At 51.9% G+C, this 12,464-nt stretch overlaps 1 protein-coding gene and 1 non-coding gene across 2 annotated transcripts in view; one reads left to right on the forward strand and one right to left on the reverse strand.

The window, feature by feature from the left end:
• WWC3 (WWC family member 3) overlaps window positions 1–463 on the reverse strand; it is a 109,583-nt gene extending 109,120 nt beyond the window's left edge. Inside the window, 1 exon segment of the mRNA XM_047715353.1 lies at window positions 2–463. Coding sequence (XP_047571309.1) covers window positions 2–100 — 99 coding nt within the window. The 5' untranslated portion in view covers window positions 101–463.
• An 11,629-nt stretch (window positions 464–12,092) lies between these two features.
• TRNAV-UAC (transfer RNA valine (anticodon UAC)) lies at window positions 12,093–12,165 on the forward strand. Its single transcript has one exon. It is a non-coding gene; the product is annotated as a tRNA-Val (tRNA).
• The last annotated feature ends 299 nt before the right edge of the window (window positions 12,166–12,464 follow it).

The raw sequence follows: 12,464 nt of genomic DNA on the forward strand, positions 1-12,464 counted from the left end.
GCGGCGGCTCCCGAGGGGGCTGCGCGGGCGGCGGCGGCTCCCGCGGGGCCTCCCGCGGCTCTCCCCGCCGCCGCCGCCGGCCGCCGCTCAGCCACGGCATGACCGCACGAGCCCCGCTGCCGCCTCCGCCGCCCGGCCGCCCCGCGCGCGCCGCCTCCTCCGCCAGCACTAAGGCCCGGAGCCCGGGGCGCGGGGGCAGCCGCGGGGAGCCGCCCGCCGCACCCGGTGCATCCTCCGCCCGGCGCCCGCGCACCGGCGTCCACCCGCCGCCCGCCCGGCCCTCCGCGTCGCCGCCCGCGTCTCCCGCCTGCTCGCCCGGGTCGCTCGGAGCGCCGCCACGCGTGGAGTCACAGCCCCGGAGCCGCCACCGCCGCCGGCACCGCCGCTGCTGCCAGCGGCCCCTCGATTCCCGCGGCGCGCCCGGCCATCTTCGTTCCTCCGCGCGGCCGGGGCGGGAGGGGCGGGGCGCCCTTAGGCCCCGCCCCGCCGCTCCGCCCCCTCCGCCCGAAGCCCTCGGCGGCACTGTCTTCGTTCCACGCTAGTCCTTCAGTCTCCCTCCGCCGCTCCGCCTCCAAGCTCCCCCGGGGCTCCTCGGCTCCCTGCTCCTCTACTCCCGGGCCCCCACCTCCTCCTGCTGCTGCTCCTCCGGCTCCCCAGCCGGAGGCTCCTTCTCTCCGCAGCCGTTGCCCCTCCTTCTCCTTCCCCTCCCGCCCCGCGCGCTCCTCCCTCTTCCCATTCCATCACCTCCCTCCTCCGGCCTCGCCGGGAAACCGCGCGGGGGCCAGGATGGGCGCCGCCGCGTCCGTCCGCCCCCGGGCCACCGCGGAGAGGAAGGAGGGCCGGGAGGACGGCACCCCACCCGAGCAGCAGGCGCGGCCGGCCTAAGGCTGACCCCTGGGACCCAAACAATTCCCGGGGGAGAGGGCGGTCACCTCACTTTGCCAACTCCCAGGCTTTGGAAGTTCGGGGGCAGCCCCCCTCCGCCCACTTGGGATGCGGGGAACTGTGCCCTGGGTCTCCTGAATACCCAAGATGGTCCCGCGAAGTGGGGTAAAGCCCCGGAAGGGAGGCCGAGGGAGCTCGGGTAGCTGGAAGAGGTACCCGTGGCCGGGCAACTGGGGTGGAGCTGGGTCCAGGACACACCTGGAAGCGGCGAACTGGTGGTGGGCTCTTCTGCGTCCCTGCCAGGAGAGCCCGAGAAGGGCTGATCCGGAGTCCCCGCTCTGGACCAGGCCACCTGACCTGCCTTGAGCTCTTCCACCTTCCGGACTGGAGGATCTGATAGTTTGAGCAGGGACCCAAGTCGGCCACTGCTGGGGAGGAAGCCAGGTCAATTCCGAAACCTCGAAACCTCGGTGGTAATTACATTCCGCTCGCATCTCAAGCTACGGAAACTGAAGTCCAACTTTAGGGTTCTCTCTTGCTCCAAGTGTCCCAGCTACTTGGTACTGCAGTTCCCTGACCACAAGACTTAATGCCAGGAAGTGCAGGAAAGTATCAGGAAGGTTTTAAAACACTGTTATGATGATATAAAAATAGCTAGTAAAAAGTCAAACAGCGATCCAAATCTAGATACATAGAAGAAACTAAAGGAAAACCTTTCAAACAGCTCACAGTAGTTGGCAATCCTTCAGTGAGATGGTTTTTAAAAAAAAAAAAAACTATTTACCCGCCAAAGTGTTTGTAAAATGGTAATGTTACTTTTATGAGGGGAAAATGTTTTTAAAGACTGTGAAGGCACGGAGACTGCTAACTGGGAAACACCTAAGGAAGGTCTTTCCTCCCCTCCTCCCACCACTACACAGAAACTTCCTTGCTCCCCAAGTATCTGCCCCCACCCGAAACTTACATGCCAGAAATCCACCACTAGAGTCCTTTTAGTGAAACATGGATGATTATTGGATGTCCCAGAGAAAGGCAGGGAGAGGAACAGAAAAGCAAATACTTCCCGATCTTGCACATTCCAGAGGATACCCAGATGCCAAGTCTCCCTGCTCTGACATCTTCCCTCCTGATTGGCATGAGTTATTGCCAAGGGAGCTGCCGCTGCCTTTTCTCTCTCTTCCCACCCACCTACAGTCACTTTGGCACCCAGCGTGCCAGGGCTGAAGCTGCCTTCCCGCCTTCCCAGGCATCATGTACTTTCAGAATTTCACAGATCTGGGTACCGTCGCTCAAATCTGCCCTGAATGGGGTTGCGGGGTGTTAGAGAGTGAAGCCAGCCTCTCCAGAGAGAGGAAGAACACCCACACATCAAAGGACTCATACAAAGAACGGCAAGAAGAGAAAGCATCAGGTAAAGAGTAAGGGCGGGGGTGAGGGGGGAGTTCCATCCAGTTAGGTGCTGAGAGGCAGGCGTGGACTGGCCTTTCCCTGCGGGTGGGAGGTCTGGCGTACTGGTGGAACCACGCTGCACACCTTCTGTGTACAAGCCCTGGGCTGGGGACGGGCGTGCTGCAGAGAATAAGAAAGATTCTGTGTGCCCCCCGGGCCACAAGGCACGTACAACTGTGATTTGTCTACAGATGAAGTCCGGGTTCCGACCCCAAACTGAGGATGCAGAGAGGCCCGTGAGACTCAAAGGAAGACACCTTGGATGCGGGAACCGAGGCTCATGTTTTCAGATTCCCCAGTTCTGAGCCCTGTCCCCTTGGCATGTGGATCTGCTGACACCAAATACTTGATTCTGGTAGCAGATGGCGGCATCCCACCCAGATCTCCCTGGCTGGGGCACACACCATTCGTGGAGGTTCACCCTTGGCTGACAGACTTCTGAGAGGTTTATGTCCCCCACCCCCCAACCCAGGGACTGATTCCGCAGCAGGACAGTCCTGCCTCTTGCCTTCGTGGGACAAAGTCCAAGCCACCACACTCCAGAGCTCCCTGTGGGCTACCGTGGCTTCGCTAGCAATCCCCCACCCTCGCCCGCCTCCCAAACCCCTTCAGTCCGCAACCCCCCCAGTCCTGTCACTCGCAAGACGATGGTCCCCGCAGGCGCTGCTTCTCGGGAGCCTGACCCAAGAGATTCAGATGTGCTTGCTCTCTTCCAAGCACTTGGCAAATATAAATCATTTGACCATCATGACAACACCCGCGGATATTCCTCATTTCGTGTGCACATCACTAGAGAAGAGTTCGGAAAAGGGGGACACAGCGTGCCGGTGAAGACAGACAGGAGACCCTCACTGAAAAAGCCTTGTCCACACACGCGTTCGTGGTCCCTGGACCCCTCTGACTTGAGACATGCAGCAGACCTAGTGCTTTTCTCTTCCCCAACTGAGCTAACGAAAGGAGAAGGCCAGAATTTGGGGCACCCAAGGCCTGTTGACAGCACCGTTAGCCCTTTTTGACTTGTAAGGTTTGCCCTTGGCAGCCTCTGGTGGTCCCTGCAGACCCGTGCCGGGAGCTGGGACAGATGAGAGGCGGTGGGGGAGGAAGGGAAGCCAGACTCCCCAGCCCCGCCAGGAATCCGGGAGAACGGTATGCGCGTGCGAATCGTCAGGGAGAAGAAGGCCCGTCTTCCTTACGGTCAAGGGGGGCTCTCCATGTGGGACTAAAACCAGAGGCACACGCCAGAGCCTGGAGCGGAAGAAGCCTTTGGTCTGAGCTGACGGCACAATTACACATTCTTCGTTGCCTCTATATTAAAACCACAGCCTCGCCAACGCCGAGCGCAAACGTTGCCGTAACCTATCCTCTCCCCAAGTTTTCTGATGGAAAAACAGCTCAGGAAAAATCCACTTAGGCTCTGGGTAAGTGAGGAGCAGATGCTTGTTCGCTGCCCCGACGTTCTGGGAAATCCCTTTTCTGAAACGGTTAAAATGCACTCGAAGCATAGCTTGCAGAAGATTTTCCTTAAAATGCTTGCTAAGGAGTAAAAGCAGCATGCTCTTTGCATGCCAGACGAGCCGACACAGAGCTCGAAGATTTCTGCTCTTCCCGTTAGAGTCTGCCTCTGTCCCCACTCCTCTTCCCTAAAGGAAAGTCTTCATTTTAAAAAACAAACTGCGGAATTGCATCTAGACCCATTCGATGCTTGAGAAATTTCTAGAAAAGGGAGTACCATGAAGGCCACAATCATCGCATCCAAAATGAGAGAAATAAATACTGCCAAAGGAGTCTTGCTTACTCGTGTAAACAATCAAGTGTTCTAGGAAATGACACATTGGCTAATTCTGCACATTGTGCTGAGAGGAAACCGGAAGTGGGAAAGATTGGGTCTGAAGAAGAAACCGCTCATTGTTTGGCATTCTTTAAATGCTGGAATAATTACTCAATTATGGGCACTTCCCATATATTTAAATAATGCAAATCCACAGGCTGTGGAGGACATTAGATGGAGTTCCTGCTAATTCCTGTCTGGTGGGCTTAGGGACTGCAGAGGAAGAGACAAAAATGCCAGAACTCTTAACCTGGGCACCCTCTGCAGGCTCAGGGACTGGAATGGGGGCAGGGTGGGGCTATTCCCTGATGTTTTACTTTGTGGCTTTATGACTTTAACTTTAGACAGTTCTTTGACCTGTGATCAGAAAAGCTGTTGTTTAGATCTCCAATGTGGTCTGAGAGCCTGACAGCACTTTTCCCGAAAGTTTAAGTGCGGCCAGTTTGGAGAGTCGGGGTTTTCTCATCTCCTAATCTTCCACTCCAAAGATGTGCAGGATATTCTGGAAAAGACAGCCGTGTGGCCAAGCCAGGCAGTCTGTGTTTGGTCCACCTCCGTGCAGTATTCGGCTGCGTGTCGGCTCCTCAGCCCCGAGCAGTGTTCTTGGGATTGATCGTGGCTGTTGTGTGGACCCCATTTGTTTCTGAGTAATTAAAATTCAGATTTAAAAAAAATGTTAGACCGATTTCTCTCCCAAACTTAGAACGCTCAGAACCACCTACTTCCTTCCTCTCCAAGTCTCCCCGCCACAGGGCTACATTTTTACCTCTTTTCCTTCCCAACCCGTGGGTTATGTTCAACAAAATGCTAACGAGTAGACTGAAAATGTATTCCGGGCAATCCGTAATTTTAGGAAAACACAGCCGCCGTGAGCCAGCGTACTACAGGACGCTTCCTTCTGGCTGGATTCTCCGGTTCAGGATTATGACTCCGGTCCCCTGTGTATTTGGAAAAACAGATTCTTACACCTCTGCCTCGTGAGCCAAGCCGAGCAGCTTGGAAGTCTTCTGCTTACAGAAACAAGAAGGAGGATTTATGCAACACAGAAAGGAGCAGCCTCTGGGTCATGAACCAGTTTTTTTTTCCATTTGACAACACTAGTGTTACAAATGAGTCTCTTCTGCAACATGAATGGAACAGCTTTGAAATACGGTTAACCTCGCTAGATCCTAGAGCGACAACCCGGCAGATCCGCAAGATGGTTGTTATGTACCCGTGATTCTCAGCCAGGGACGACTGTGGCCTCCGGGGGACACGAAGCAGTGCCTGGAGACAGTTTTGGAAGGAGGTTGTCCTGCGTCCAGTGAGGAGAAACCAGGGAGGCTGCTCAGCACCCCATGGGGCACAGGACAGCCCCGCCACAGAGAGCGATCCCCACCACGTGCCACTAGTGCCGAGGCTGAGACACCCCTCCCCCGGCAAAGGGGTGATGTAGGATGACACTTGCACTGCCTAGGCTTTTATGGCGCGGAAACCAAGGCTCAGAGAACGTAAGTAACGAGTCGAGTGTGATCTGACCACAGCTATAAAGCATTGCCCTGAGCCGGAAGCTCAGTGTTCCCAGCTGACCTCCGTATTACTCGGGGTTTTCCAGAGACACGGAGAGCTAGACAAAGAGATTCATTCTAAGGAGTGCGCTGATGTGATTACGGAGGCTGATGAGTCCCCGGGATCGGCCATCAGCGCCTGGAGACCCAGGACAGCCAATGGTGTAGCTGGTCCAAGGCCAGCGGGCTCGAGCCTCACGAAGAGCTGATGTTTCAGTTCAAGTCCAAAGGCAGGAAAAGCGAGGTCCCGGCCCAACAGTCAGGCAGGAGGAGTTGCCCCTTCCTCACGGAGAGTCATTCTTTCTGTATCATTCAGGCCCTCGACGAACCGCGGGAGACCCACCTACATCTGCTTTCCTCAGTCTGTTGACTCAAACCCGGCTCGTCCAGAAGCAGCCTCACGGACACGCCCGGAACAACGCTTGGCCAGATATCTGGGCACCGCGTGGTCCTGTCAGGTCAACGTGGAAATGCGCAGTCGTATCTGTCCACTTTATACCCAGCTGCTCGGCGTCCCCACAACTCCTTCCGCTCACAGAGTGCTTCATAAACCGCTGCAGCAGCATCGTGGGGAGCTCACTGAAGCCCCCAGCCCAGAGCCGTCCGTGCGCCAAGCCCCGTGTTACACACACAGAAGGGGATGGGATGGGGGAGGGGCCATTTCCCACTATTGATTCCAAGAGCCATCTGGGTAATGTTTTCCTTAACTTCATAATCAATAGGGGTTTATTTATCATTTAAGAGGTGCCACGCCCAGGGGTACCCGGGTGGCTCACTCGGTTGAGCATCTGCCTTCTGCTCAGGTCATGAACTCAAGGTTCTGGGATCGAGTCCCACATCCGGCTCCTTGCTCATCGGAGTCCACTTCTCCCTCTCCTCTGCCTGCCGCTCCCCTGCTTGTGTGTGCACGCACTCTCTTTCTCTCTCTCTCAGAAATAAATAAATAAATCTTTAAAAAAAAAAAAAAAGAAGAAGAGGTGCCAAGCCCTACTCCAGTCAGTGAGCAAAGTATGATCACGGCCACGTTCACACTTTCTCTGCACGATAAACACATTTAAGAACTGGCTCTGTTGTCACTCAACTTCAGGCCGTGCCTCCGTGAAGTCCAGCCAGAATTACCTGGCACAGAAGAAGAAATGGGCAGAAAGCCAGCCCCAAGGCCACTATGTTGTAAACAACGTGTGATTGTTGCCTCGTTTCCTATGCCTCTCCCCGCCAGGTGTCCCTACCCAGAACTGGCCACGTCCCTCGTGGTCTGTGTTGTGTAGCACACAGTGAAGACGTGGGGCCCTGTCTTACCCCGTTCAGACTGCTTTCACAAAAGACCACAGACTGAGTGGCTTATGAACAACAGATACTCATTTCTTACAGTTCTGGAGGCTGGGAAGTCCAAGGTCAGGATGCCGGCATGGTGGAGTCTTCTGGGTCTCTGTGTCCTCCCATGGCAGAAGGGGTGAGGGAACTCTGGGTCTGTCTTAAAAGAACATCGATCTCATTCACGAAACTCCAACGCCATGACCTCCGTGCCTCCCAAAGCACCCCCCCCGCAGTGCCATCACACGGGGGTTAGGATTCCAACATATGAATTCAGGAAGCACACAAACATTCAGACCATAGCAGACGCCTCCTTTGAAAAAAAAAAATACGAAGAATTTCAAGATGGCGACAGTAGAGCATTAAATCTAGCACAAGTCCTCTGGAGCACATGGCCTTGTCCATACCTTCTAGCTGCCATGTCCTTTGAACATTCAGCGGGGACACCAATTTTTGGTGATAGCACAGAAGATCATTTGGGGGGCGGGAAGACCTTGTCTCTGCAAATCAAACCACTTGCTCCCCAAGGCTTCTTTGCCAGGCCAATTACCTCCCCAAGGTCAACATGACATTGCCAGCAGGAAGAACGTCCTGTGCTTGTACGCCCTGAGCTCCCTGGTGTTGTGGGTTGAAGTATGCTCCCCAAAACATACGTTCAGGTCCTATGCCTGGTCCTGGTGAACGTCCTCTTGTTTGGAAATAGGATCAGATGTAATTAGTTAAATTAAGATAAAATCACACCATCATACCTTAACCCCATATGACTGGTGTCCTTAGAACAAGAGAAAAGACACGGACACGCAAGGAGAAGGCCATGTGATGAAGGAGGCAGAGACAGGGGTGATGCAGCGACAAGGCAATGGATGCCAAAGACTGCCGGCAACACCACAAACTAGGAGAAAGACCTGGGACAGACGCACTCCCTCGAGAGGCTTCAGAGGGAGGGAGCGTGGCCCTGGCAACAACCTAATTTCAGACTTCCAGCCTCCAGAGCAGTGAAAGAAGAAATTTCAAGTTTTTTAAGCCGCCCAGTCTGTGGTATTTTGTTGCTGTGGCCCCAGGAAACCAATACGCCGGCAAATTTGTACCAGGCTCCTGCTGCTTTGGGGTCGGGGCACGCAGCTATCTATAGGACTCTGTCCGCAGAGTCCCAACCAATGCTAGGAAATCCCAGAAAACAGAAATCCACCTCGACAGCCCCCAGAAATCCCACCAAACCCAGAAGTCCCAGGTATGTCACGCTTGACTCCAAGACCCCATTCTGTAAACAGAAGTGGCTGGTACGCCGTGCAGACCACGAGCAAGTGGGAAATGCCCGTATGTGCCGTGAGCGGCCCGAAGCTCACAAGTACCTTGAACCACAGGGCGTTCAACCTGTCATTAAGAGAAGTGTCTCTTCGTGAGAACATTCGGCTGATCCTCAAGTAGGAGTGATGGAATCCGGGTTTGAAAGAAGCCCCCACCCCTACGGAGGGACTGGATCCTGGCATTGAGCTGCGGGGGCTGCTATGATCCCAGACAGATAGCCAGCCGGGCCTGACGCGCTTCCGGGGAAGAACACACCACCTATGACGCAGTCTTGCCGAAAAATCAAACCTGAGTCCGATCAAAGCCTGCAGATCCGATTACTAGCTTCCAGGAAACACAGACATCGCAGGACCATAGTCACATCTTTGGCGATGCTATCAGCCAAATCCCAGCCGGGCAAACTCTACCCAACGAATGGCCTTGTTTCTCCAAGAAATACACTTCTAGGGGCACGAAAGTGATGGAAAGGGAGCCTACAGATGAAAAAGAAACTAGAGGGGCGCCTGGGTGGCTCAGTGGGTTAAGCCTCTGCCTTCAGCTCAGGTCATGATCTCAGGGTCCTGGGATCGAGCCCCGCATCGGGCTCTCTGCTCAGCAGGGAGCCTGTTTCCCCCTCTCTCTCTGCCTGCCTCTCTGCCTACTTGTGTGATCTCTGTCAAATAAATAAATAAAATCTTTAAAAAAAAAAAAGAAAAAGAGACTATAGAGACATAACAACTGATAGCATGGTGTGGGCTGTATTTGAATCGTGATTAATAAAGCAGCTGGAGGGGCACCTGGGTGGCTCAGCCGGTTGGATATCTGCCTTTGGCTCAGATCATGATCCCGGGGTCCTGGGATCAAGTCCCACATCAGACTCCTTGCTCAGCAGGGAGCCTGCTTCTGCCTCTGCCCCTCTCCTTCACTTGTCTTCTCTCTCTGGCTTTCTCTCAAATAAATAAATAAAATATTTTAAAAATAAATAAATAAATCAACTGGAAAAAAACCTCTGTGATATTTATGAGGCAACCGGAAATGGCAACACTCCTTGAGAGTTGATGGCATTAAGAATCCTTATTTTTTACATTTGGGTTGGAAAATGATATTTCAGGAGTGCCTTGGTGGCTCAGTCGTTAAGCATCTGCCTTCGGCTCGAGTCATGATCCCAGGGTCCTGGGATCGAGCCCTGCATTGGGCTCTCTGCCCGGCAGGAAGCCTGCTTCTCCATCTCCCACTCCCCCTGCTTGTGTTCCCTCTCTCGCTGTGTCTCTGTCAAATAAATAAATAAAATCTTTTTAAAAAAAGAAAATGATATTTCAGTTATTTTTTTAAACAATCCATACATTTTAGAAATGCATTTGGAAATAATTATGGGAAATATGATATATCTAGGATTTGCTTAAACATCATACAGGCGATGGAGAGCAGGAGTGAGTGGATTTGAAACAAGGTCATTGTGAGTTGATAATTGTTGAAGCTGGTGATGGGTCAAGGAGGTTCCATGCGCTGTTCTCTGTGACATATACATGCTTAAAATTTCCATCATAACAAAAAATGTTTTAATTAATCCCATCGGAACTTCATAAAAACGGCTGAGTTAGTAGAATCTGAATTTTGGATATTGGATTGCTTTTCTCTAGCTGCTGTAACAAATTACTGTAAATGTAGTGACTTGAAGGAACGGAAACTTACTATCTTACAGTTCTGAAGGTCCGAAGTCCAGAATGGGTCTCTTGTGCTACAAATTAAGGTGTCAGCTGGGCTGCATCCCTTCTGGGGGTTCCTGGGGAGGTTCTGTTTCCTGACCCTTTCCAGCATCTAGAGGCTGCCTGTAGCCCTTGCCTCATGGCCTCTTCCAGCAATCGGGTCCGTCTTCTGCCCTCAACTTACATCTTACCCCTCCTTCCCTGACCCCGACCTCCTGCTTCCTTCATAAGAGGACCCGTGTGATTCCATTAGGTTCACTTGGATAATCCAGAATAATCTTCCTGTCTCTTCAGATCTCTAATTTAACCACATCTGCACAGCCCCAGTTGTGTGTGGACATCTTTCGGGACCATTCTTCTGCCCCCCACAGATGTGATTCAGACCAGGTATTTCGCATTGACTGAGATGTGACACGCTTTCGTTCAAAACCAGGACACGCGGGGCACCTGGGTGGCTCAGTGGGTTAAAGCCTCTGCCTTTGGCTCGGGTCATGATCCCAGGGTCCTAGGATCGAGCCCCGCATCGGGCTCTCTGCTCATGCTTCCCTTCCTCTCTCTCTGCCTACTTGTGATCTCTCTCTCTCTCTAATAAACGGATAAAATCTTAAAAACAAAACAAAACAAAAAAACCAGGACACACTGTTATGGTTCCTGCATCCCTCAAGAGGGGTGATTTTACTTCCCAGGGACATTCGGCAATATCTGGAGACATTTTTTTTTTTTTAAGATTTTATTTATTTGTCAGAGAGAGAGAGAATGAGCACAGGCAGACAGAATGGCAGGCAGAGGCTGAGGGAGAAGCAGGCTCCCCGCTGAGTAAGGAGCCCGATGTGGGACTCGATCCCAGGGCGCCGGGATCATGACCTGAGCTGAAGGCAGTTGCTTAACCAACTGAGCCACCCAGGCGTCCCTCTGGAGACATTTTTGATTGTCAGGATGCGGAGTGGGATGGGAGCTACTGAAGTTGAGAAATTCTGGGCAAGAAGCAGCGGAAAGACAAAGAGCATCTTCCGTTCTCTGCTGTATATCTACAAAGAGCAGGTAATCGATGAATATTGTTGAATGAATAATTAGCCTGCTCCACAGATACATCACACCTTGCCATCAAATGGCCTCAGATTTGGTGACCGCAGCTCAGACAGGGCCCTGTGAGATGCTAAAAATTGAATGTAATTCAGAATATCCAAAAAAGTATGCGTTCCTGCTGAAATCACAAAAAGAGAGGCGCCCAGACTTGATGGGCCTGTAGGGAAGAAAACATACCACCTCTTAAGCAATCTTGCCCTAGAATCCAATCCCAGTCTGATCAAAGCCTCTAGAAAGATTCCATGGATTCCCAAGGTCTTATTAGCAGATAAAAGGGTATTTACACATCTTAGGATTCCTCGAGTGCAAAGGTCTTTGGAGCTAGAGAGAAAAGTATATTGTGAGAACCACCACACCTAAATGCAAACTCCAGTCAAGGGATAGAGCTTAAAACTAAGGGACTGGGGGGGGGGCCCTCAGTTGGGGGAGTGTGTGACTCCTGACCTCAGGGTCTTGAGTTCAAGCCCCATGTGGGGTGTACAGGTTACTTAAAAATAAAGTCTTAAAAAACACAACAACAACAACTAAGGGTCAGGGTCTTGAGACCACCTCCCATGAAATACAGCAATACATAGCAATCATTAATAGCCTTCAAGTGTCCCATTAGGAGCATTGACAGGAATCTAGCTAGGGGCCAGCTCAAATCTTGGATGTATATGCAGGCTCTGGCATGGGATGGTAACTGTTGTCTGTGTGGGGATACACCTGAGCCTGAGAATTTAGAAAAAGTACAGAAATTTAAGAGAAGCAAAACTACGGGATTTGTATTTGGGGTGAAGAGGGAATCTGTGTGCATATTTGACATCTTATGCATTTGTAAAGTTTCCAAGATTTTCTGAGCTTTGGAAACCACTGTAAAATGCATAATTAGGTAATTAATCTAAACTTGTCATTTTAGTTGAAAACTAATTTTATCCACAGTATTGGAACCTTTTTTTTTCTTTTTCAGTATTGGGACATTTTTAAGAAAACATAAAAAGGAATAATGAAGGTTCCATAGTGTAGTGGTTATCAAGTCTACTTTACACGCAGAAGGTCCTGGGTTCGAGCCCCAGTGGAACCACGGGTGGGAAGTTCTTTTTCTCTGGGGCGCCTGGGTGGCTCAGTCCATTGGGCATCTGCCTTCAGCTCAGGTCTTGGTCCCAGTGTCCCGAGATCAAGTCCTGCATCGGGCTTCCTGCTCCACAGGGAGTCTGCTTCTCCCTCTGCCTGCTATTCAGCCCTATTCATGTTCTCTCTTTCAAATAGACAAATAAAATCTTTTAAAAAAAGAAAGAAAACTTAAGTTTCACTATATGTTTAATTCATTAGACTTAAAAGTTATTTGCGTAATTGTTAATTGAGACAGTTGAAGTGATTAAA

This window comes from Lutra lutra, chromosome X (genome assembly GCF_902655055.1).
Source record: "Lutra lutra chromosome X, mLutLut1.2, whole genome shotgun sequence".
Taxonomy (NCBI): domain Eukaryota; kingdom Metazoa; phylum Chordata; class Mammalia; order Carnivora; family Mustelidae; genus Lutra; species Lutra lutra.